General features: G+C 53.3%; 1 protein-coding gene across 1 annotated transcript; it reads right to left on the bottom strand.

Annotated features, from left to right (window-relative positions):
• Positions 1-9,764: 9,764 nt before the first annotated feature.
• RBM5 (RNA binding motif protein 5) lies at positions 9,765-24,340 on the bottom strand (the record flags this gene model as incomplete). Its single annotated transcript, XM_079540580.1, has 24 exons — positions 9,765-9,912; positions 10,341-10,470; positions 10,549-10,646; positions 11,219-11,293; positions 11,502-11,681; positions 12,198-12,269; positions 12,344-12,490; positions 12,953-13,117; positions 13,577-13,668; positions 13,929-14,007; positions 14,352-14,437; positions 14,957-15,029; positions 15,120-15,197; positions 15,361-15,448; positions 15,886-15,983; positions 16,854-17,014; positions 17,448-17,513; positions 17,640-17,700; positions 18,646-18,729; positions 21,029-21,102; positions 21,576-21,645; positions 23,547-23,702; positions 23,785-24,244; positions 24,324-24,340. 24 exons carry the CDS (start codon positions 24,338-24,340, stop codon positions 9,787-9,789), a joined length of 2,736 nt encoding a protein of 911 aa, XP_079396706.1. The 3' UTR covers positions 9,765-9,786.
• Positions 24,341-24,853: the final 513 nt, after the last annotated feature.

Here is a 24,853-nt window from a genome sequence, read left to right as displayed (position 1 = left end):
CGGCGGGCGGCGGCGGCTCCGGCGCGGGGAGAAACCGCCCGCCACAAAGAGCAAAGAGCCCCCGGCAGCGCTCCCGCAGCCCCGCGCCGCGCCGCTCCCCGCACGCCCTGCCCTCGGCTCTCCCCGGTGTGCGTGCGGCGCTGCGTGTCCCTGCGCTTCGCATCAGCAGTGCAAATAATGCCCGAAACCTGACCCGGGGAGCTCCCGGCTCTGCAGGAATGTCGGAAAAGAGGCGGTGGTTCCCCCCCCACCCCCCCCCCCACCCCCCTTTCCCGAGCCCCTTTCCCCGGGCCCGGACTAAGCACAAAGCCTTCCCCGCATTCCCCGGCTCCATTTCTTTCCTTGCAGGGCCACCGAGCCGTCACCTACCATCCCCACGTCCCCTCGGTCACCGCTCCGTAGGTGGTGACCCACATTTTGCAGCCAACAAAACTGGGGCAGCCGCTGCCACCGGCTGTGCTCAGCCCTCATCGCTGCTCGCAGTGCTGGTGGGCTCCGGGTTGGGGGAGCTGAGGGTAGGAAAACCCCTCCCAGCATGAGTCCCCATCGCCAGGACACAGCTTGCGCTCAGCTCCGCACCCTCGTGTGTCATTTAAACAAGGCACCAGAGCTGCTCTCCCCTTCCCTTCCTCCCCTGTGTAACCCAGAACTGCCTGACTGCTCGCCCAGGCAGCAGTATCTGTCCTGTGCAGCACAAGGAATGCAATTTGTGTAGGCTGTATGCCCCAAGTTGAGCAGGGGAGGCTCAGCAGGCTCCTGAGGTGCCCCAGCTCGGTGCTGTAGGGAGCAGGGTGCAGGGATGGGGACGCAGGGATGGGCGCAGTGATGGGGATGGAGAGATGCAGAGATGGATGCGTGGACAGGGATTTTCATCCCTGTCCTGGATAGGTGGAGGGATGGGGGTGCAGGGGTAGATGCAGGGGTTGGTGCAGGGATGGATGCAGGGAGCCAGGAGCAAGGCACACCCTGCAGAGCAGGAGAGAAGAGGCAAAAATCATAGGGTAAAGGCAGGATGGAGCCCTGGGATGCTTCCCTGATGGAACCCCATGCATGTTCGGGACAGCTGAGCCTTTGCCCCTCCAGCCAGGCTCTCAGATACTGGCTCAAATGGGACTTTATTATTGTAAGCGCCTGGAGACAACTCTGGCCAAGTTTCTGCCTGGGGACAAGCCAGAGCCAAGCTGTGCTACTGGGGCACCCTCTGCATGGCAAGGGGCTGGGGACCCAACACCCTGCCGTCACCCAGGGATGGGCAGTGTCCCTGGTGTGCCCCATCCCTCACTCCTCATGCTGAGACCCCCGAGCCCTGTGGCAGTGCCGGGAGGCTGGTGGCCGCCGTGATGGATGGCCAGCGCTTGCCAAGCGCGGCGTGTTTGGCCGACGCCGTGTTTGTCTTGGCAGGGGCGGGGATGTCATCTCCTCCACTCACAGGCTGACGAGCTGGGAAAGGCAGCGGGGGGCTGCCCGTGGGGCTGCCCTGATGGAGAGCAGCCCCGCGTGTCCCACAGGGCCGCCCTCAGGGCAGGGGCTGAGTGCAAGCTTGGTGTCACCTGCGGGAGATGAAGGCTTTTAGGATAACCTCCCTGTTTTCTGGGGCCACCAAAGGCTCTCAGGAGGCAGCCAGGCAGCGGAGATGGGGAGCTGCGAGATGCTGACGTGCCGTGTAAGTGGGTCAGTGGCACAGCTGTGGGCATCAGTGGGCACCGAAGGAGCTGGGGAGGACATGCAAGTGGCAGCAGGGATGGCTCAAGGGCTGCCAGAAACTGGGGCATCTCCATGCACGTGGGTCTGCAAAGGGAAGTTCTGCTGAGAGCTGTTTTGGGGCACGGGGTGAGATTAGGAGCAGTGCAGGGAGGTGTGGGGGTACGTCACCCAAAGCTGCCCTGGTGCTCGGTATGCTTGCTGCCACGGGTGCTGCCTGCTACTGACCCCTTTGTGCTCACCTGCAGGATGTTCTTGGCATCACAAGGCTCCTTGTTGCTGAGTTTCGGCAGGGGATCAAGGGGTTTCCCCCAGGACTTCTCCCCAGGACACCTCGAGGGATGCTGGCTGCTGTGCCCCAGAAGGATGCTTCATCCCTCTGCAGGACAATGAGGACATACAGGCTCAGTGCAGACCCCCTGGCTGGGGTGGGAGGGTGGAGTTGGGGGCTGGGGGCTGTTTGAGCCCCCTCCCCACCCCCTGGCTCCCTGCTGCCCACGCCCTCCCCTCTCCCCATCCATTTCCCACCACAAAAATCCTGCAGAAGTAATGTTCCGCTCTGCAAAGCGGGTCGCCGTGGCAACCAGCACAGGGGTACAGGACCCCGTCCCCATCAGGCATGGACCCCACATCCCACAGCCCCCCGGGCTCTGTCTGAGGGGTGGGAGCCATGTCCTTCCCCTGTCCCTGCCCAGGTTCAGAGCCACGCATGGCCTGGAGCTCTGCACCAGCTGGGGCAGGAAGGATGCTTTGAAAGCCCCCAGCCCCCCTGCCAACCTCCGCAGGGTAATTTCCATTTTCAAACCCCATTAAAAAGGAGCCTTTTTCCTCTTTGTTTCTCTTCTCCCTCTGTTCTTCCCCCCACCCTTTAGCTCTTTGTCAGCCAAAAATACTCAACCCACCAGGGAAGGCGAGCTGGGACCCACTGTGCTGCAGCCCCTCCGCATCCCCCCTGGTGCCAAGGGTGTGTGTAGGGATGGGATGGGGCTCGAGCTGCCCCGTTGGCTTGGGCTGAGGGTAAATGTCTGGAAGCATGAGCACAAATCGGGTTTGGGGCAGCAGGAGTGGCAAGGGATGGAGAATGTTGGGACGGGATGGAGGACGTTGGGCTGCTGGCAGCCTGCGTTGAGAGCAGGCGAGGGGCTCGCAGGCGGATGCGGCGTACCTGGTGTCATTGAGATCCTCTGTGCCACAGCGGCTGATGGAGGAGAAAAACAGCCCGGGGCGAATCATTCAGAGAGAGGCTGAGGGAGCAGAGAGCCAAAGGGAGATGAAACAGGGATGAATCACCGCAGCGGGCAGCACTCACCTGTGCCACGTGGCTGCCAATGTGCCGAGCTGCCCCGGGCACAAGTGGGCACACACAGCCTGCTGGGAGCTGCAGATCCACATCATCCAGCTCACGGCTTTGCAGAAAGGTCACGGGCCCCAGAGCTGGCGCCGTTTCGTTTTTTCCCACCGTCGGTGTGATCTGTGCAGAGACATGAGGTGGGAAAATGCCTCGGGTGCTGCTTAATAACCATTGCAGAGCTCTGCTCCAACACGGAGAATTGGGGTGAGGGGAGGCAGCGGGGCGTGCAGCTGGGGCTGGACAGACAGATGGATGGACAGACAGGTGGATGGCGGGCTGGTTGGCTGGCTGGCTGGACGGTGGAAGAATGGGTGGATGGATAGATGGACGGTTGGACGGCTGGCTGGCTGGTTGGATGGACGTGGTGTGGGAGGGACAATGGGCCAGGGACAGTGGATGGGGGACAGCATGTGAGTGGGGGCACATCTTGGGCGGGGGAGTGGGTGGATGGATGGACGGATGGATTGATGGATGGGTGGGCGGGTGGATGGAAATGTTGGAGCTTGAATATGGATGGATGGGTGGGTGGGTGGATGGGTGGGAATGGTGATTGAATATGGATGGATGAATGGATGATGAATGGGTAAATGCACGACTGGATGGATAGGTAGATGGACAGAAGGATGGATAGATGGATGGGTCGATGGGTCAGGGGATGGATGGATGGGTGGAGGGGAATGTGCCGGCATGCAGCAGATGGGTATCTGGGACAGACAGACGGACAGACAGACCTTTGCCCATTCTGCAGCTCCCTGGAATGGAGGCGCAGGGGGCTCTACAGGATGGGGCTCACCACAGGCAGGGAGCTCCTGGCACGGCACAGCCTGGGGGCACGGGGACCCGGTGGCGACAGCGAGGACATCCCGAGCGTCCTCCGTCCATGTGCCGGGGCAGGTGGCATCGGGTGTCTGCAGCTGTGAGGCCGCCTCTCATCTCTGTCCAGGCTGGGGCTCGCTTTCCCGTCACCTGCTGCCCTCCCGGCCCCGGGCCAAGGGGCGGACAGGGGGGGGGGGGTGTCAGCGTGTGGGACCTTGACTTGCAGCCCTCACATCTCACACGGCTGTGCGTGCTCCGCTGTCCGCACCCCAACCACCACTGCACCCCAACAACCTTTGTGCCCCGTTCCCCGTTACACTCCCTGTAAATCCTCCCCTTGCCCATCGGTGCTGTAATTACCAGCGATTGCTGCAGGGGAAATGCCCGGGGAGCGTTCCCGCTGCAGGCAGGAGCCGTGACCCTCATTCCAATCTTCCCTTTGGGCAACAGAGCGGATGTGCCTGTGCAGACGTGTGTGGGTTTTTTTTGCGTGCGTGCGCATCGCTGTGCATTTTCAAGCCGGCTTTGCACGCCCGTGAGACTGCTGCAGCCCTTTGCCGAGATGCTGCTCAGCGTGCGCAGCCTAATGAGCCGGCACGGCGGAGTTAATTGAGGGGACTTGTCATTAAGGAAGCGCTGCAGCAGGTACAGCAGAGAGATGCTGCCTGCCTGTCCCCCCAGGCTGACAGCAGCCCTGCAGGGATGGTGACAGCCTGCATCCCACGGCTGATGGCATGTCCCTGTGATGGGGATGCAGCCGCAGGGCGCCCAGGAGCATCCTGCTTGGGAAGGATGGAGGTTGGGTCCCTGTTGTGCCAATTAAGTTTGGGATAATGATCACGGGCAGCGGGGACCAAAAAATCCCCCCATACCCCAGCATCTGTGGGGCCAGGTGTCCTGCACAGGGACACTGGCTGGGTGCAGTGAGGTCCCCCAGTAGAGTGGGTATTTGGGGTCCCTTTGGTAGAGAAACCCCAGGAGTTGTGATACCACAGTGAGGGACATCAGTTGGACTGGCCTGTGGCTTTCAGCCCCAAGACTGCAACAGTGAAGCTGTCGTTGTCATTTCTCCTGGAAACCAGTGGGACGGTGGCAGAGCTGCTCATGGGAACGCGAGGGGTGCATGGCAGCTTTGTGCCACCCCTTCTGGATCTGGGTCTTTCCAGAGCCAGGGCTGTGGAGGGAGCAGGAGGTGCCTGAGGGAGACAGCAGCAAGCACACATCCATGGGATGAGATTCACCGTGCATCTTCCAGCCCCATGCTGAGGTCACCGTGGTGCATCACCCGCAGCACAACCCGGCCTGTTCCAGGTGTGCTGAGCCCCCCATGAAGTGCCCACAGACCCCCTCAGCCAACCACCCATTGCTATGGGGCGTCATGAGGGTGGGGGTGACCTGTTCTGCCCCACCAGGTGAGCCTTTACTCTGAAAATTAATGGTGCAGGGGGGTCTGGAGATGAAGGCACGGTTCATTCCCTCTTTACCCATCTCATCTTTGTGCACCCCCAGGCTGGCAGATGGGTGCCCCTCCACCTGCCTGCCCTCTCCCATCACCTCCCCCACCCCATCCCACCCCCCCTATAGCCCAGCTCAGTGCTCCTTATCTCCCAGTTCCCACCGTGCTGGCAGAGGAGCGAGGCAGGGCGCTGCATCCCCAGGGAATGGCAAAGCCGAGCGATAACGAAACCGCAGAGATGAGAAGAAATTACCTTGCCTGAATTTTAAAAACTTCATCCCTGGGTTGCCGTGGTAACCAGAAAGGTGCATCACGTTGCTGTGACAACCCCGAAACACCCAGGTTTTGCCTGGCGGGCTCAGAAGTGGTGGGTTTTTTGGGAGGGGTGGCGTGGGGTGCGGTGTTCGTCCTGGGCAGAAGCGTCACTGCACCCACAGCTTAGCCCCAGCGTCACACGCACCTCTCTAGTGCCTCAGGGAGGAATTTGGGGAGGGGGCTCCAAAGGCAGCCACATCCCAGGGGGCGGTGGGGAGGTGGTCTTTGGCTACTCGTGTCTGCTGTGGGGCACGCGGTGCCACGGGCACAGGGCGCTCCGCTCGCGGGGGATGCGATGCACCTGGCTCGTGGCCCATGGGCAGCATTGTCTGAGCGCACGTAAAGCTGTGCCACGGAAATAGCCCCTGTGAAGCAGCAAATAGCAGGTGACTCACACAGAGGCAAAGGGTCCAAAATAGCCCCTCCGGAGCCGCCTAAAATTAGTCCGTGCCGGGAGGTCCCGGCTGGGTGTCCTTGCCAGGGCACACTGCTGGGGGTCCCGGAACCACACCAGGCAACCCCAAAGTGTGCGTGGGGGGGCTTTGCAACGGCTCCCTAACCAGGATCCCACCTTGAGCAGGAGCTGCCCATCTCACAGCCAAGAGGAGGATGAGGCCGTGCCCCCTGCCCACAGGGCAGCCCACTGCACGCACCCTGCGCCGAGCATGCCAAACCTGCTTAATTAGAGGAAGGGATGAATAATTCCTTTTTATAATGCAGCGCGGTGCGGCAGATGCCGTCTGCCTCGTCTGCGCGCGCCACACGCGGGAGCCCGCGTTATTATGCTCTCAGCAGAGTTATTTATACACTGGGACATTTTTCAAAGCACCGCTTTGATGGTCTTCCACCAGCTCGGAAAAAAAAGTAGTCCATCCCAAAATAACCCGAGTGAAAGTCACAGCTCTTCATTACGCACATCTTCAACCGGGGGGCTCGAGAGGCAGAGAACAAAAAGCCGTCACATTCCTCCCATCAAATCCACCCTTTTCAAGTGCACTTCAAATGGGTTTGAGCGCGCCGTGCTGGCTCCCGGGCGCTAATGATGCTGGAGGCACGGCCCTATGGGGAGCCCAGGCAGGGTGCGTGTGGGATCAGGGCTGTAAGCTGCTTTGGGGTGCCAGAATGGGGGGAGCAGTTTCTCTCCCAGCACCAGGAGGGGAGCAAATCCCCAATCATCTTTCTAAGGAACCCGGAGCAAAGCCTGGCCGCTGTTCCTCCGCTGCGCATGCGTCGCTCGCTCAGTTCTGGTTGCTGTTAAAGGGGGAGAGAGAGAAAAAAAAAGCAAAAAAAAAGCCGTTTTTGTAGGTGGTGACAAATTCCTGTGAAAACGCCTCTGACACGGAGCTGTCTCCCAGCCAAGGCCCCCCCCGGGGAGCAGCTCTGCCTGGCAGGGGGCCCAGGCACACAGCCCACTGCCCGCAGTCACACGGGGAGCACCACGAGCTGCACCTTGGGATTGGCACGCTGGGCTTGGCTCCCTGCACTCAATACCTTGGGCTGAGGTGTGGGCACCTGGTGGAAGAGGCGGTGTGGAATGGAGCAAGAGCCAGATCCCAGCACCCAGCTGCTTTTGGTTTCTACGCAGAACATTGGAGCCCCCCTCCCCAACCCCCTGGGCGGGAAATTGCATGCACATTGCTGCACGTGGTAGGGCAATTAGAAGCAGATTTCTTTCCACTTGAGTGGGGAAATCCAGAGCAGGCGATTCCCAAGCCCAGCCGTGACAGTTGCACGCAACCTCCTCCCTACCAGCCCAGGTGGGGAAACTGAGGCACAGGCAGAGCAGTGGGCACCTGTGGCTGCATTGTGGTGGTGCCTGGGTGGTAAGGGGTAGAGGATTCTATAAGAGGAATGCGTGAAGCTATCTGGGAGACGTGGAGCTGCAGAGAGAAACACGGAGCAGAGGGTAGGCAGGGAGGCCACAGCTGTGCTACAGCGTGCTAAAGGCAGCTCCAGGATGGGCTGAGCCGTGCCAGGGGTCACAAACAGCAGTGATTAACAAGCACTCCACGGTGAGTCTGAGTGTGCAAATGACTTGGCCGCACCCCTCACCTCAATGAGCACGCAGGGCCGTGAGGCTGGCAGGAGAGCCCAGGCACACCGAGCTCTGCAGCGCTCACATCGGTCACAATGAACCATGGCCAGAAAAGGCCCTGGGCAAGGAGCAGGCAGCCCTGGGCCAGCTGCCGGGGAAGCACAGCCTGATGCAGATCCTGAACAGGATGGGGCACACCGTGCCAGGCACGTCCCTCAGCCTGTCCCCAGCCCGCATGGCTGCTTTCCCATGGATCTGGGTCCCCAGGGAGGCAGAGAGCGGGTCGCCTGAAGGCAATGGGCCACGGCGCATTGACTCACAAGCAGCCGCATTTCACTGCCTAAATTGGAGCTGCGGGCGCTGGCGGCCCTGCATCCCTTCTCTTCCTTGTGGGACTGGGGGCCAGCATGTCAGTCCTGCCCAGGAACTGGCAGTGCCACCAGCCCTCTGTCCAGTTTGCTTGCCCCTCGGTTGGGAACTCACCTGGTCCTCGCTGCAGCGTCACCAGCCAGCACTTCCTGGGCTCTGGGTTGGGGGCTGCCAGAGTCTGGCTGCAGGCAGAGCAAAGCCCTGCGCCTCAATTTCCCCAGGTGGCCTTGTGCCACTGAGCATCGATGCTAAGCAGCATCCCGGTGGGTCCCGCAGAGCAGGGGCTGCCCAAAGCCATGCAGCTCCTTACTTAAGATGCCCTTAACTTGAAAAGGGAATTCAGGCACTAAAAAGCACTGCGATCCAAGCAGAATCCCACGACGATTCAAGGCAACTTCCGCAGCCTCAGCCCAGCCCTGCCTGGAAGCCGCAGGGCTGGGGATCGATCGGCTGCGAAGCAGCAGAGCAGCGGCTCCAGCAGCTGGTGACACCGGGCGCTCACGCCTCGCGGCTCCCGACGAGCAGCGCCGTCCCCCGGCGGTGGCAGCCGGGCCACGCCTGCCCCCTGGCGGCACAGCCCGGCCCCCAGGGCAGGGGACTGAAGGGACACACGCTGCAGCGCCTAACCGCGCCCGTGGCTTTCGTACCTCTGCGTAGGACAGCGGTGCCACAAACGCCCCGAGTCAGACTGGGAAGCGCCCGAAGCAGAGCTCCCGTCCCACCGTTAGCCTGCAAGAGGTGACGGAGAGAAGAACTGCTCCTCCATCACCCTGTGCACAGCCTCGTGCTCAGCGCAGCCCCCCGGGAGCACGGTGAGGAGCGCAGGATCAGGAGCACGGGCAGAGAAGGCTGAAGGCGCTTGGCACCGACTGACAAACAAGCTCTGGCAGAGGAAAGCCGCAGGCTCGCTGTGACCCAGCCTCCAGCAGCTCCCCGACACTCCCCCTGCAGGCCCCAGCCAAGGCTGCGCAGAGAGCAGAAACCCTGCACCAACAAAGAGGGTTCACCCTCCAGGGCTCTGCAAAGGAGCTGAAGGCAGCCCTGGAGCGAGCCGCAGGAATGCTGCTGCTCTTCACTCCTGCAGCAAGGAGAGCTGGGGCTCTTCTATCTCGGGAGAGGCAAAGAGTGACACCTGCCTGCTGCCACGCTGAAAACTGACATCCTCAGGGCAAGATGCAAGCAGAGCATTGCACGGAGAGAATGCAGGACAAAGCCTCACCAAGGAAGAAGCAGAATCACAGGAAGGACAAGCAGCGTTGACAACTTATTCTTCATTCAACCCAACGAGAAAACAGTAAGAGAAACACTTTTGGATGTATTTCATTTGGAAATGAGCCAAACTGGCAACTAGAATCCGAGTCTTCAAAAAGTCTATACAAAGATGTATCATACAAAATGTACAGGAAAGTTCTCAAAAAAAAAAAATAGAGACAAACGATACAACAAAAGGAGAGCAGAGACGGTGTGAAACCACAGCTGACACGTCCCAGCCCTGCTCTGGAGGGCAGGAGCAGCATCCAGACGAGACGCTCCGAACACAGAATACATTACACTATATACAGGACCGTACAAAGATCAGCATCCCCTTTGGTCTAGCGAGGAGCTCTCCAGCATGAAGTTGGGGCAGCCTGCACAATCTGCTCGTGGAAGTGTGACATGCCGAGAGGGGGAAAAGTCCAAGGGAATGAAATGGTCAGCTCTAACCCATAACCAGCATACAGCCACGTCACCAAGGTACAGACTTTACTCCATCTCTGTGAAGCGAGCAAACATGGCTTTCCGCACTGCATCTTTGTAGGAATCTGCAGTAGAAACACCATAGGAGCTGCCCTTGGCTCCCAAACCAGCACCTCGCATTCGCACTTGGGCCTGGAATGGAAGAGACAAGGCATCAGCTTTGGGGTGCAGCACAGTGCAGAGAATGCTTGTCATGCTGGCTTCACGCGCTCACCCAGGGCATTTTACAAACACCGACAGCAGGAGATCAGACTGGACACAAACCCCACAGCTGCTGGCTTAAATCCACCCATCCTGCCCCAAACGGGTGGGCAGGAATAGATCCCAGCAGAGTAAGGCTGAGAGAGATGTGCAGGCACAGAAGCGCCAGCCTGTAGCACCATGCAGAGGATGCTGCCCAAGAGGGAGACACTGGCCCTTCACCCTACACAGCAGGCATCTTCACCACAGGATGAGACAAAGAGGCAGCAGACAGCACGGTGCCTCCCACAGGACCTCAGCAGCAAGCACTTCTGAATCAAAAAGCACCAGACTTAGAGGAAGCATCCATCCATACTTACCTCAATAGGTGCAGTGATGCCCTGGCATTTTCTTCCCAAGCCTGAACCTTCCCTCCAGCCCATGGCCTGCAGCATCTTGTTGCCTATATTACTGTTGTCGAGGCCATCTTTGGTGGGCTGCTCGTAATTACTGCAGGAAGAAAAGGTCAGTTAATCACACTGCTTGTCAGAAGCCGAGCTGATCACCCAGGAGCTTCCAGGTACATACACTGTGCCAGCATCGTACACCTTCTTGCGCTTTGGCTCCGGGGGCTCTGGGATGCCGTACTTCTCTCGCCTCTCAGCTGCTCTGTCTCTGTATTTCATCTGTAACCAGATTGAGTGTTGGTTTGAAGACAAATTTATTTACTATTTTTATGTAAGCATATACATAAAAACATTTAGCTTTACTGTCAGTGTAAATATTTAGTACTGGTATAAAAATGCACGGCTTCTCCTGGGAGCTGTGTAAGCAAGCTGAATGCCTGCCATTACAGAGAGCTGCCCGCTGCAGGCTGCCAGCATGTGGCTTGGCCAGTGCCAATAGAAAGAACTGGAACAACTCCCCAGAGCTGATGAGAACCTGTACAGCGTGGTACAACAGCCCAACACCAGTCAGGACCTGCACAGTCAGCTGCCTGACAGCTGCTGGAAGGTCACCGGACCCGGTTCTAGCATTGCCCCACTGCTGTGAGGCAGTTAGAACCTCCCTGATAAGCAGCAGCTGTGGTGCAGGAGACATTTCTCTATGTTTAACAGGACAGCCTTGGCCCAAGAATGGCTAGGCTTACACGGCTTATCTCATTAGCATCAAGTCAGGATAAGGACAGCTCAGCATTATCTGTGCAAGCCCTTTTCCATTAGCCACTCATCCATTATCTGCTCATCTGAACACTGACCTCTCTCTCACGCAGTTCCAAGGCTTCAAGTTCCTGTTCTGAGAGCTTTGATCTCCTATAGATATCCATGTTTTGCTGCAACAAGAAGAGATTCATGTTAACATGAAATGCAGAGCACATCAAGCAGGATGGACAACAGCTCTTTGTAAGCAGCTGACTTCTGGGAAAGAAGCAATCCACACGCAACTGCTTTTTGCAGTAGAAAGAAAAGCATTCCCAAGAGCACTCTGCTTTACACACTATGTTACGGGTATCAATCATCCTGGTAACACAGCACACACACCTTGTGCAAGTCCGACAGCTGCTGGTGCCGAATCAGTGCATCTTTGTTTGGGAACTGCCTTCTACACAGCAGGCAGGCCATCTTCTTCCAGTCAGTCAGCTTCTCCTCCTCATTCTCCATTCTTTCTAGCAAGTCCTCGTCGTTATCGCTGTCACCACTGTAGGCAGCCACGAGGCCACGCTGGAAGGAAGGGCAGCATTAAGGGATGGGTGCAGCAAGACAGCACAAAGGCACATGCTTTGCTGTGCAGAAGACACAGAGCCTTCTCAATGCTGAAGGGTGAAACAGCTTAAGAGAACCACGTGCTGCAGCACAGCTGCTAGACTTAATTCAAGCTAGACAAACAATAGCTTAAATAGAGGTTTTGAGGTTTCCGAAAGTTCAAGCGAGACTTTGAGGCTTCAGGTCATGACAACCCTTCTCTGCACCTCTCAGCTTCCGAACCTACTGCGCTCAGACAGGATCACTGTAACCACCACAGCATTCCACAGAGGGTGCTGTGGAAATCCAGGCTGGAAGGCAGGTGTCTGCCGGTCCTCCTCTTGAGAGCGCTCAACATGTGACAGTCAGCTTTAGCAATACAGGAACCCCGCCTCTTTCACCCATAAAGCACCCCATCAGGCCTCTTTCACCCATAAAGCACCCCATCAGGCCTCTTTCACCCATAAAGCAACCCATCAGGCATCTCCCGCTCACCTTCAGGGGATTTTCATCTTCCCCATTTTTCATCACCTCCGGTAGGATCTGCTGCCTCTCAGACAGAGCGCCCTGAAAGACAAGAGCACCGTGAGCACCAAGCTCTGCCACACCACGCTCCACAGCACGCTTCTCACCAGCCTCACCTTCTTCTCAAAAAGGGCAAAGCCTGCATCTGCAGCTGCCGACTCCTTCCGCTCCTCCTCCCTCGTGCTCAGCGGCTGGAAACTGTTCTTGAAATTCTCTTTCTGCTTGTTCAAGCTCTTGGCCCAGCGCTCCATGTCTTTAGCGATCTGAAACAGACGCAGAGTGGTTTGCTCAGACCTCTGCCTCCATAGACACCAGACTCCCATGACACCCATTCAACTGTTCCGTTTGTACAGACACTCCAGATCAAGGCAACTTCACTATCTTCTATACTGCAGCTGCTTCCCCGTAGATAGTGTTAAAAAATAGAGTGAAAGTGCAGTCTGCCTGTTTCGGTGTATGAACCCTTCTTATCAATCCACTCCTCTAACTGGCAGCTCAGTTGTACTCCCACTGCTCCTGGCATCATTTCGTATGCATCTCTCCTATGCAGTAGTTATTTCTGCACTGAAGTCTCTGCCAACCCCGCCTCTTCTCAGCCCTGCACAATGTCTGCAACGTGCAGGTACACATTCCACCAGCCAACCAGGACTGTCACCAGAAGGGCAAACTATAATCTTACCCCACAGAAGACACCAGCACAGCTATGATCCCACTTCAGCTTTTACCTGTTGAGCTGTTTTGCTCTTAGGCTTCTCTTTCTTCTCCTTCACTTCTTTTGTGGTGGTTGCGGTCGCCGTTTGTTGGTATGTGATACCCTCTGCTGCAGGCATGTAGGTCTCTTTTTCACCATCCCAGTACAGATACTGCTGAGTTAAGGCATTGTAGTAATACTGACAAAGAGAAGAAAACCATCAGATAGTTACACACACCACATAAGTTAAGCACCAAAAGTAAGAACCAAAAGAAATGGCCTGATTCAGTCTGATGCATCGCATGGAAAGGAGCTCCTCAGAGCAACCCAGAGCTCACAAAGGAGGCAAAAGACACAGAGTGGCTGAAGCCTGTGACCCCAAACACATGTTCTGACCAACAGCACTATGGAAATCTCTATGCCTCTCCCAAGAGAGCACAGCATGCTCTTTGCTGGCTGCTCCGCAATGAAGCAGCTCACTGGCAGCATCTGTAACAGTGTGTGTATGTGTAACCCTACACAGGACAAACTGGAGGAAAAATTAAGGGCTATAACCAGAGTGAAGTAAAACAGCCCCTCAGTTTCACTCATAAGGCAATAGACACAGAACTGAACTAGCATTAACAGATAAAGATGGGTGCTAAGAACTTATATTTACCTGAGAGTTAGGATCGTAGTAGAGCCCTGTTACAGGATCGTAGTAATACCCTGAAGATTCATCATACTGGTAGGTGGATGTATCAGGGACAGCTGAAAAAAAAAAAAAAAGTCCAAGTATAGGACAAGGTCATTCCAGACAAATTCACATTGGTTCCTGTGTATAATTCAACTATAACTCTGAAATGATTAAGAGCAGACGTGCCTACAAAGCACTCATACCATCTGACCAGAAGGCACAGCCAGGGGCAGCTGCACCACCAACTTCTAGGGGTGGGACACTCAGCTAAAGCAAAGCTTCTCGCTTGCTAGAGGAACAGACACCCGTCCCAGCACGGCCCCTCTCTGCTTACCATACTTGGTTCCAGGGACGACACCAGTTGGGGCAGCTGTTTGTGCCTGAGTGCTGGTGGTGGCTGGTGCTGCTTGTGTCTAGAAGAAAACAGAAGAAATCTTGATGAGAAAGATCTGTCACCGAGGTGCAAAAAAACAAGGACAGGGAGCCAAAGCATATGCAGCCCACACTAAGCATGCAAGAGCTAGCTCCTCTTTGCCAGCACACTTAGTACTCAACTTTAACAAAGAACAGAACTATCAGAGAAAAGAAATAGAAGGTGACTCTTCTATAAACACAAGTGCTGCATTTAACTTCACCCGTGACATCTCACAGCTCTGCTGTACCACACTCACTTTAAAGAGTGTGCAGAGGCCACAGTTAAGGCAGAAGTTCCACCAAATGAAGCCCTGGCACCGAAAGCAAGGAGTGCCACAATTACCGGGGAGTCAGGCGAGTTCGTCTGTTGGTTGTAGAGCTGGGGACTCTGGGACACAACGGCAGCCGTGGTGGTGGTGACTGGGGCTCCTGCCAACACAGAGCAGCAATGGATAAGCCGAATGATTTGTACAACAGCACTTCATCCTAGGGCTAAAATTACTCTGTTTACAGTTTCGGATCCTAATTCCAGCTCCAGCAGCCAAACAAGGCAATAAACATTCAAAAGGAGACAAAAACAGTGGGTATTTTCTTTCCAGACAAGGAATAGTTTCCTTTTCAGGAGGAAATATTTTGCTCTCAAAGCCAGTGATTCCTGGCCTCTGACAGTTGCCAGCACTGAGGATTTCTCTAGAGCTGCTCACGCGGTTCTCATGAATTCAAGGCTTTATGTCAATATTCTGAGACAGCAGCTGCACTCATCTCACAGACCACAGGTCCCACGTGAACAAACTCACAGTGCTTCTCCAGGAACACACATCCATTCGCATATAATGGCAGCAAAATCCGTCCCCCTTTACTGAGGAAATGAACTTCAAAGCTAAAGCAAAACATCCCTATTGCCTCTCATCACCGACAACAGCATCTCCCACACGTTGGAAACACCACCTGATATGGTAGCTGCATCCGAGTCCAACACACCTCCTTGGTTTTGGTAGTACTGCTGATAATCCTGGGAGTACTGCGAAGGAAAATGAATGAAAACACAGGATGAGCAGCAGATACCCAACTGTAACAGCTTGCAGGCTACAGAAGAGCCAGCAGCACCAACCTGAGTGTACTGCGTGTAGCCATCCTGTCCTGACTGGAGGTAGCTGTAGTCAAGGGTGCTGCCTTCTCCGGTTTGAGGCTGAAATTGAAGCAGGTTATTATTATTTCTTTTTAAATCAGAGATGGGCAAGAACTGCTGCATTTAACAACTTCAGTGCTGATTAGGCTCCTGCCTAATGATCAAAACCAGATCTCTAGATTTACACGGGTAACAGGACTGTGAACGAGTTTCCAAACCCTACCTGAGTGGATGACCACTGTGCTGCAGCAATGGCTGTACTTGCCACAGAGAAGGCACTGACCCTGTTCCCATCTGGCAGAAGCAAGTCCCTGAAACCACAGAAATCACACACCTGAGTAAGCACTGCTTTTTGTGAAGTGATCGCTATACAAGGAGGTGAGTCTGCCAGCATGCATGGATTTCTTGGCAGGTCTTAAACACTGTCATGAATGAGCCAAAGAACTGCTTGGCGGGTGGAGGAGCTGGGCTCAGTGTTGGGCAGTCAATAACCAGCCTGTAGGCCTCCAATGAAACAACTGTGCTGTGTACGAAAGAAGTTACAAGGGCAGCTACGGAGGACCGGCGATGCAGACGATAAGAAACAACTGCTGTCACTCTGCTCACACACAATAAGGAGCCACGTAACAAAAGACACTTAAAGGAAGCAAAACTGGAGTGATGGTAATCTTAAAAGCTCCAGTGACGACCGCGAATCTTTATATGGAGGAAGGGATAAGAGGGGAAATGAACTGCTACTGCAACTCACTTTCTGGCACTCTTTGCAAAGTCAACACCAATTGTTTTGCCATCAATTTTTAATGGTGGCTGAAGACTTTGTAAAATCTGCAGCAGTTGAGAAGCATCCTACAACAAGAAACACTCATTATTATGAAAAGCAGGTTACTGAAGAGGACGCAGAAGCTCTCAGAGCTCCAACTTTTCACACGCACCAGCTGAAAACACATAAAGCTATGGCAGCACCTCTGTGTCCCCTCATGCCATACATGCTGAGTACAACGGGATTACAGCCTGCTGACAGACAGTGTGCTTCCCAGAAAAGTGGGGTCACTTGATTAAACATAGTCTTTAGTTTTGCCCCACATTACTCCAGAAGGCAGCCCAGCAGAGGCTGACATCAGCCACCCATTTTCATCCAACACTGAACTGTTGAACTCTGCTTAAAGCAAGTCCAAACAGACCACACTGATTGTCAATTTGAACATCTCCAACAACAGAGGTGCCAGCACCCCTCTGGGAGCCTTCTTCCAGTATTCAACTCCTCACAAAAGGGAAGACATTCTCCTTGTACCTTACTGCCATTTCCCACGTTTCAGTATGCCTGCTGCCCTCACCAAGCACCCTTTGAGACTGTCTCTGCCATCCTCACAGCCTTGCTCTGGATGATGCTCAGAGCAGCAAGATTCCCTCTCCTTCACCTTCTCAAGATGAAAGGAGCCCAACTCTATGCATTTCCTCACGCTGCACGCTCCAGCCTTTTCTTGTGATCCAAATGACCCCAGACCGTTATTTGTGACCCACGCATGAAGCGAGCTTTCAACTCGGAACTGCACTCTGCCATGAACGCTTTTCCCCTGTGTTCACAGCATCCCCCCACTTCCCTTCCAAGCTGCAGCTAACGATGAAAGGCTCTGACACATTTAGTATTTGTTCAATGATCTATGAACCCCTAGGGAAGCACGGCAGACCTCAGCACAAAACCAATAAGGCCCTCACCATGGCAGAAGACAGCTGCACAAATGCAAAGCCTCTATTTTGCTGAGTCTGCTTGTCTTTGATAAGACGAATATTATTGACTGCCAGAGAGGCATACGGAGACAAGGCAGTCATGATGGATTCCACTACTGTGTGAGGAGCAATGTTTCGGAGAATGATGGCTGAGGAAAAAAGAAAGTATGACATTAGCTACGTACAGAAGAACTTGAAGTACTCTGAAAAGCCTTAAAAAAAAAACCAACACAAAAAAACACCACCAAACCCAAAACAGCAGTAGTTTTGGACAAGAGCATGTTTCTGTTTCAAGAGTACAGTATTTGGGGAGTTGGCAGGAAGCACTTGCTCTGCTGGGAAGATGAGAGGGCTGTCAATACTGTTCTAATGAAAGGAAAGCACTTCCTGAGCAGAAGCCCTTGCCAACATTCACACGTACCAGTCTACAAATTGGGAACAACCTAACCGTGGTAAGTGCTGTGCCCTGAGAGAACTCAACGTGGGTTCCAAAGGGCACTCTGAGGTACCAGGACTTTTCTGCACAGATTCACCAAGTCACTTTATACAGTAAACTCAAAATTCTGCTCGACTTTTACTTACTATCACAGTAATAATCCACAGACTGGACGGCTTCTGCTGTTCCAGGTGGTACCTCCTGTTCTGAATCTTCATAGGAAGGAAAAACTTGAATCACAATGTTGTTCTGTCACTCAAAGCCAGAACGTCACAGTGTAGCATACAACCTACACTCATCCAAATTCAAAGACACCCAAAGAGATGAAAGGAACTTACCAAATTTGTCCGCTCCACAGCGGAAGCATTTCAGTCTCCTTCTGAAGTTGTAAAGACAGCACTGTGTGGAGAAAAAAAAAAGTAGATCTAGTAAGGATTTAGTTGATTCACACTAATGGTGGCATTTGCTGTACTTTGCTGAAAACAAGACAATCAAGGTAAGTACAGCAAAGCTGAACCAACCACCATGATCAAGAACAGCAACACTCGTCCTCACCTGCACTGCAGCTGCTTTTCAGAACATCCCAGTCACCCGTACTCTAGTCAGTAAACTATCCTGAATTACACTACATTAACCAGTCCTTCAGCAAGCTCTGAAAACAAGTTATCTTTAAGTGATTAAAGCAGAACACAGTAGCCTGGTTTTGATCTTGCTACATCATCTCCACTTAAAGAGGGTCAAACAAGCGTACAGCAGTTGCACACAACATCAGCTGTCACCTGAAGGATACAGAATTCATCTAATGATGTCGTGTTCTGGTACAGCTCACTAATTGACTTCTGTATAAGCAAAAATGGCAGCGCCCCTCCAGTCTGTTTTACAATATGTGCACAACTACTGCATCCATCAGCAAAAGCTGCAGCTCAACCTAAGGCTGAAAGTATTATTGATTTTCTAAAGAGATGACAGAATCACAGAGAAATTCCCTCAGGGCAATGGCTGTTCTATCAGCTCTGCTGTGAACAGGAACTCCTGGGAGACAAGCTCTGGGTCAGGCATACATTAGTGGCAGCAACACACAGCTCCACTAACGAATTTTGCCTCAGCTGGCAAGTACACCACTGAGTCCCAGCCCTTATCTTCTAGCTGCTGATGTTCTCCGTGGACAATTCCATCACTCCAAGCATTTCTGCCACTGAATTTCCAGAACCTTTGCACTCCTGTGCCTTGCATTTCTCCATCGTTGTTAACGACCACTAGGCCCAAACCATGCACTGCTTTGTCCTGGTCACGGAGCTGGTGAAAAGAACTGAGATGAGAAACAGATAAAAAGACACACTGTACCTTGTTGCAAAGCCAGTCCTCAAATTTAGGCCGCGGGTTGCTGTAGTGCATCGCAATCTGCTTCCCCTGAATCACCAGCTTTTTCTGCAAAAGAAGTGGTTTCAATTATCCCTGTATCGAGGCACACGTGTTCATTTTCCCATGGCAGAGCACCCTTCGGAGGAATCAGTGCTCCTGAATTAAATGGACAACATATGGGGAGGATGTGGAGGACAACCACCGCCACCTACACCCTGCCCATCCAATCCTGCAGAGAGGAGGACGAGGGCAGTAAGAGAATGGGATGTGGAGCAAAGATAAACGGAATCAGGGAGTGTTGAAAAAGTTGCCAAACACTAAACGCTGCCATGGAACCAGGAAGTGTCTCGAAGGAGACAAAGTCCTAACTTGCTGCGTTCAGGATTAACACATTTTTAGGAGTCTCCTTGCCCCGTTTCTATTCACTTCTGGTATAGTATTGAGCGACTTTTTAAACATGTCCTTAGGTGACTGCTTCACTTCTTCCCCTACTCCAAATTCCCCAGACCTTTAAACAACCACATTTGGATTACTTTTCCAAGCACTTTCTTCAGAAGCGTCCCTTTGTAAATACAGGGACCCTGTTTAGACTTCTTGGAGGCTGGATTACAAGTGCCATCGAGTGCTTTCCTTTGACTAAAGCATCGGTTCAATTGGAAGCCTGCGCAAGAGCTTTGTGTTCTTCATTCAGGCAAAGAGCTCTCCACAATGGCTAACTAGAGCGAAGCTTCTCCTGGGGTAGGAAAAGTTCATGATGCTTTCAGCACGTCCGCTCGCTCTAACTTTAGAGGAATTAGGAATTTAGATCTGTTTTAGAAGCCCCAGCTCTCAGCCTCGTGCTTTGCCAAGTGCGGGCACGCAGAGCGCCCCGTCAATATACGGACAAAGTATTTCAAACAGGCACAAGTCAGTCTGAGGAAACGTGCACTACAGGCCAACCCCGATACATTTTAACACAAGAACCAGTTTTATGACAGGTTGGCTTATTGCAGAGGTACCACAGGAGCACCAGGACCAGTGGCTTCTCTGTACCAGGGTCTGACAGATACATCTAGCATGTAGCATGAATAAGGCTCTCACATTCTGTGCAACTAAATAGGGCAAAGCCATTTCTCCTACCGGCAGGAGGGAGGGTTGGAGGGCCCAGCGCTCACTGGATATGCACACATAGAAACAAAGCTGCTGGCACAGTTGCAATACATCATTCTTTCATCTAACAGTCAGCGACCGGGCTGCTGGGGAGACTCTATGTTTTCCCTACTACTAGGGTGGCTGGGTTACCGGAGTGAATTTGAGTATTTGTTGCAATCAATTATGCAGCGATACAGCTTTGTATATATTAAAACTATCTCTAGAATTGCACTCAGCATTCATCTCCTAACATGAGTCCTTCTGCTGCACCTGCCCACCCTACAGAGCAGGGCACCGTGGAACAGGACCCAAACAGTGCCATGGGAAACGACTCCCAGCACGAGCCACGTGGAGCTCTATTCCAGCACAAAGCACACAGCTACCTCCATCTGCTGGAGCTGCTTGCAGGGCTGCTGCAGTGCCTGGACACATAAACTGACGCAGCAGAACATGTTCCTCATGCTGCCCACAGATCCTCACAGCATATATTTAACTGTAAAAAGAACAAGCGGCTCAACGCACTTTGCTGGCTCCAAGAGAGTATTTAAGATCTGTTGTTAAAACAGACTGTGGAGATTCAAAAACTAGCAAATCCAGAGCGTGCTTACAGTGCGAGAAGAAAGCAGCACTGGGAAAGAAACTAGAGCACTTTCTGCATTTTGGCTCCTTGTCAAGTCATAGTCCAGAAAAGCCAAAATACACAGCACAACTTTGAAGAGCCCTCAGTTCCCATCAGATTTATTTGGAATGAACACATTTCTCCATCCAGAGGAGCCAGGTGTCTTCCCTCGACTCAGGGAACACATCTTTTTAATGACCTGGCACATCTTTTTCTGAATTTCACTCAGGATTAATACCAAGGTAATGAAAATCTCACAGTATCCGATGCCTTCTCTGGCAACAGAACTAGCAGGTGGAAGTAAAATAAGAGTCTTTTATGGACTATATGCTACTGTTTCCAGAGCCAAATAAATTGGCACCATGCAATCAGACAACGGCACATTTTATGAGGGAGTGCTCAAAACAGCCCATTTTCTTTTCCTAATGTCACCTGCTATTTTCTATCACTCTGAAAACTTTTAATATATACAAAGCTTTTATTCATTTAAATCACTGTTATGGAACAAACCACTCCTTCCACCTTTATTTTTTTTTCTTTTTTTTTTTTTTTTTTTTTAAACTGTACAGACTTTTTCCATTTTCAGGAATATCTAGACTTGGTGAGTGAAGCAACCTGATTGGCTTCCATCCAGCTGGTAGCATCTTGAAAGTGATAAAACTCCACGAAGGCGAAACCACGGCTTACACCTAGAGACAGCATTCAGATATAGACGGGATACTTGTGTTAGTCAGTTCCTTTAAAACAGGTGAATCTCTCTCCAACTGCTTCATTACTTCACGACAAAGCAGCTTTACAAATGCGACGTCAACTGCTGGGATCTGCTCGTTATTTTGCCATGGCAAGGAACCAAGCTCCCTTAACTGGCTACATTTCACTCCATTTGAATCCACGTTTACAGGTAACCATGCAACAGACTACATACTATTAAATGGGTTTATACTAGTATTACTTACCAACACCTGTTAACTAAAACCCCTGGAGACAGACTTCTTTTTAACAGGACGAGCTATCTACAAGTCTTCCAAAAAGCCACATTCCTTAGCCATGGCAAACTTTTTTTTTATTGATTGCACGTGCTTGCAGTTTGGGGATAATTCTGGATACTCTTTTGGGCTGGGGAAGAGGAAGGCCGTACCAAAAACTGGATAAGAGCTCTCACCTGTTTTTCTCTTCATCAGCCTCACGTCTGCAGGCTGAGGACCTTCAAAGGACTCAATAAGCTCCCGGATCTGCGTAAGATTTTATCAGACAGTTAAGTTTTCAAATATTAGCACACATCTCAGCCACACAAAGCAGCAATCCAGCCTACTGTACGCACAGCGGGTGCACAGAGCAGAAGAGTCTGAATATCATCTCAGAAAAAGCAGCAAGCCCTTGGGGTGAACAGGAGCCTGACACGCACCACAGAACCCACACAGCCCTCCGTTGTCCTCACAGCCCACAGAATCATCCAGAATCTGAATCACTATGGCCTTGAATTCCAAGGCCATCTGTACAGAATTTGGCAAACTCCGTGCTTGCTCCAATGTCTTAACAAAGAATGCTGCTAGCATCTCCAACCCTGCATGCCTGGAAACATCCAACTCCTAGCAGAGAACAGTAACACTACTGGGAGGCTCAGTGATACACATTCCCTTAAGCCCCTAGCCATAGCTGCAATCCTCTAACAGAGTTTCTCTTTTGCTTTTCAGAAAATAAGTGAGATTTGTTAAGAATACTGTCAAAGATCATGCTACAGGGACGCCAGCTCTTCAGACACAACCAAGCTGCTTAAGTTGGGTGTGACAAACTAGATAAATTATTGCCAAGGAGTATAAAGGAAAAACAAACATGTAAAACTATCTCCTAAGAACAAAAGGAGCTTGGCAGCTCCTACAGGGAACTCATGCTACAATACATACAACAGCAGGCGGGACTCAAAGGTTATTTAAAGCTGCCTGCTCATCTTCTGGCTGGAACTGACCTACCACCTTCAGTGCAAATACCTTCTCGTGAGAGAAGAGGAAAAAGCTGTTAAAATATGTACAGTTAATACCAGAAGCACAAAGGGAAAGCTGACTTCAGCAGAAAGCAATCATTCCAAAAATCATAACCTAAACTCTGCTGATGAGTTCGTAACTAAAATTACATTCAGCTTTCCCACAGATTATACTGCAGTTATTTGCAGAACCATAAAGCTGCACTGGTACAAAATCAGAAACAAAAATTGCTAAATATGTTTCAGGTAACTTCTGACTGAATTCCATTGTTTGGATGCTTTGCTCAGCGCTTAAAAAATGATCACACGTGGTGATTGAAAAGCATTGCCAGTATTCAGAAAGTACTCAATTAAAAGAAAAAAGAAAAAAAAAAAGCAGAGATCTACCACAGAAGTGGTGCAAAAAGATGCTCTGTGTTAGCAACTGCCACACAAAGATCTCAGGATCGTAAGGGGAGCGTGCCTGAAAACAAACGGATACACCTTGGCTTTTACAGCTGTTTCTTATCCCACCTCACACAGCAGCCGCAGGCTTGTGGTCTTGGTCACTGAAAGAGCCCAGTGAGAGGGCAAACAGATCCCTCCCAGGGGGGTGCGAGGTCTTTCCAGCACAGTCAGCTGATGGCGCACCACGCTCACTCCTTCCCTCAGCTCCGGAGCAGCCATTTTATGGCTGCCACAGCTGTACCCACACAGCCGCGTTCCGCACGGCTGCTCTCAGCTGAGGAGCTCAGCATCTGGGCTGCACCACCAACCCTCACTTCGGGCTTCCACAAAAGCCCAGAAAGTTATTAAATCACTTTTGTGCTCCTTATCTCCCTCCCTTAACAATCCTTAGAGAGTAACAACAAATAAAGAGGACATACGTCTATACCCTCTTCCACGTGCTAAGTGGGAAGAGCAAAAAACTACACGGAGTTTTAAATCCCACAAAAATCTTAGGGGAAGCACACCATTCACATACAGCTCTATTGAAAACGAACAGCTTAACATTGAGATGACCTCTGTTACTCAACAGCGGCAGCCGGAACCCTTTTAGGATTCAAAATGGAAGCGCTCCCAACACGTCTAGAAGGGGGGGGCCACCGTGATGCAGCGCTCAACAAAATGGCAGCAGCTCTGCACAGAGCAAAGCCCCTCCTGCCTACTCACATCGTTCTCGGTAACCGTGATGGGCAGGCCACGCAACATGATGGTCTTGCTTTCCTTCTCGTCGTTGATGTCGTTTCTGTAGTCGTGCTCTCCGTAGTCGCCATCGGAGTGGTACCCGTCCTCGGATTTATCGCTGTTCCTGCGCTCTCGCTCCCTCTGGAAGCCAACACACGTCAGCGCCCCGCTGCCACCCCCAGCCCGAGCTCCAGCCGCACCCCGCGGGCCCCGCAGCGCTCACCTCGGGGCTGTCGTAGTCGCGGCTGTCGTAGTCTCTGTCGTAGTCCCGGCTGTCGTAGTCCCTGCTGTCGCGGCTGTCGTAGTCCCTGCTGTCGCGGCTGTCGTAGTCCCGGCAATCGTAGTCGCGGCTGTCCCGGCTGTCGTAATCTCGGCAGTCGCGGCTGTCGTAGTCCCTGCAGTCGCGGCCGTCGCGACTATCGTAATCTCTGCAGTCCCGGCTATCGCGGCTGTCGTAGTCGCGGCTGTCGTAGTCACGGCAGTCTCGGCTATCGCGGCTGTCGTAGTCTCGGCTATCGTAGTCGCGGCTGTCGTAGTCGCGATAGTCGTCGTAGCGGTCCCCGCGGCGCTCCTCGCTGGACCGCTTGTAGTCGTCCCTGCGGCGGCTCCGCGACTCCCGCTCGTCGCGGTCCTCCCTCTCCACGATGGAGCCGTAACGGCCGCTGCGCTCCGTCCTGCTCACGCTGCGGGAACGGCGGGCCGAGCTCAGAGCGCGCTCCCTCCGCACCCCTCCGGGCCCCCGCCTCCCCCACCGCCACTTACCGCTTATCCGAGCCCATGGCGCTGCCCACGATCCGCAAGTCTCCGGCACGGCTCTGACCGCCACTGCGCGGCGCCGAACACGCGCCCACAGCCCCCGCTCCCTCGCCACAAAATGGCGCCGAGCTGACTGGCCGTCTTCTACCCAGCAGGCACCGCGCGCGCCGCCTGGAAGCTTCCAGCTGCTGCGCATGCGCAGCGGTGGCCGCCCTCCGCGGAGCACGCTGGGAGTTGTAGTTCGGCCCAGCGTGGGCCGCTCCGGTTCTGCGCGGTTATTGAAGTAGAAACAAACCCCCCTGTAGCTTGTGGCAGCACCCGCTCCGCGGGCGGCTTTGTGCCGCCGTCGTGGCACTGTGCTCTTTCCTGCGTGCTGAACTGTCTGATCCCAGCTCGTGCCCGCAGCTCAGCCCGTCCTCTGCTGAGCTGCTGAGCTGTGCGGTGAGGCGGCGCAGAACGGCCCGCAGTTGTGAGTGAGCTGTCTGGAAGCAGCGCTGGGAGGAGAACACGAGCCGTCCTACTGCCTGCAGCTCAGC

Source organism: Tetrao urogallus (assembly GCF_951394365.1).
Source record: "Tetrao urogallus genome assembly, chromosome: 10".
Classification (NCBI taxonomy): domain Eukaryota; kingdom Metazoa; phylum Chordata; class Aves; order Galliformes; family Phasianidae; genus Tetrao; species Tetrao urogallus.
This window is presented reverse-complemented; position numbering and strand designations above follow the sequence as displayed.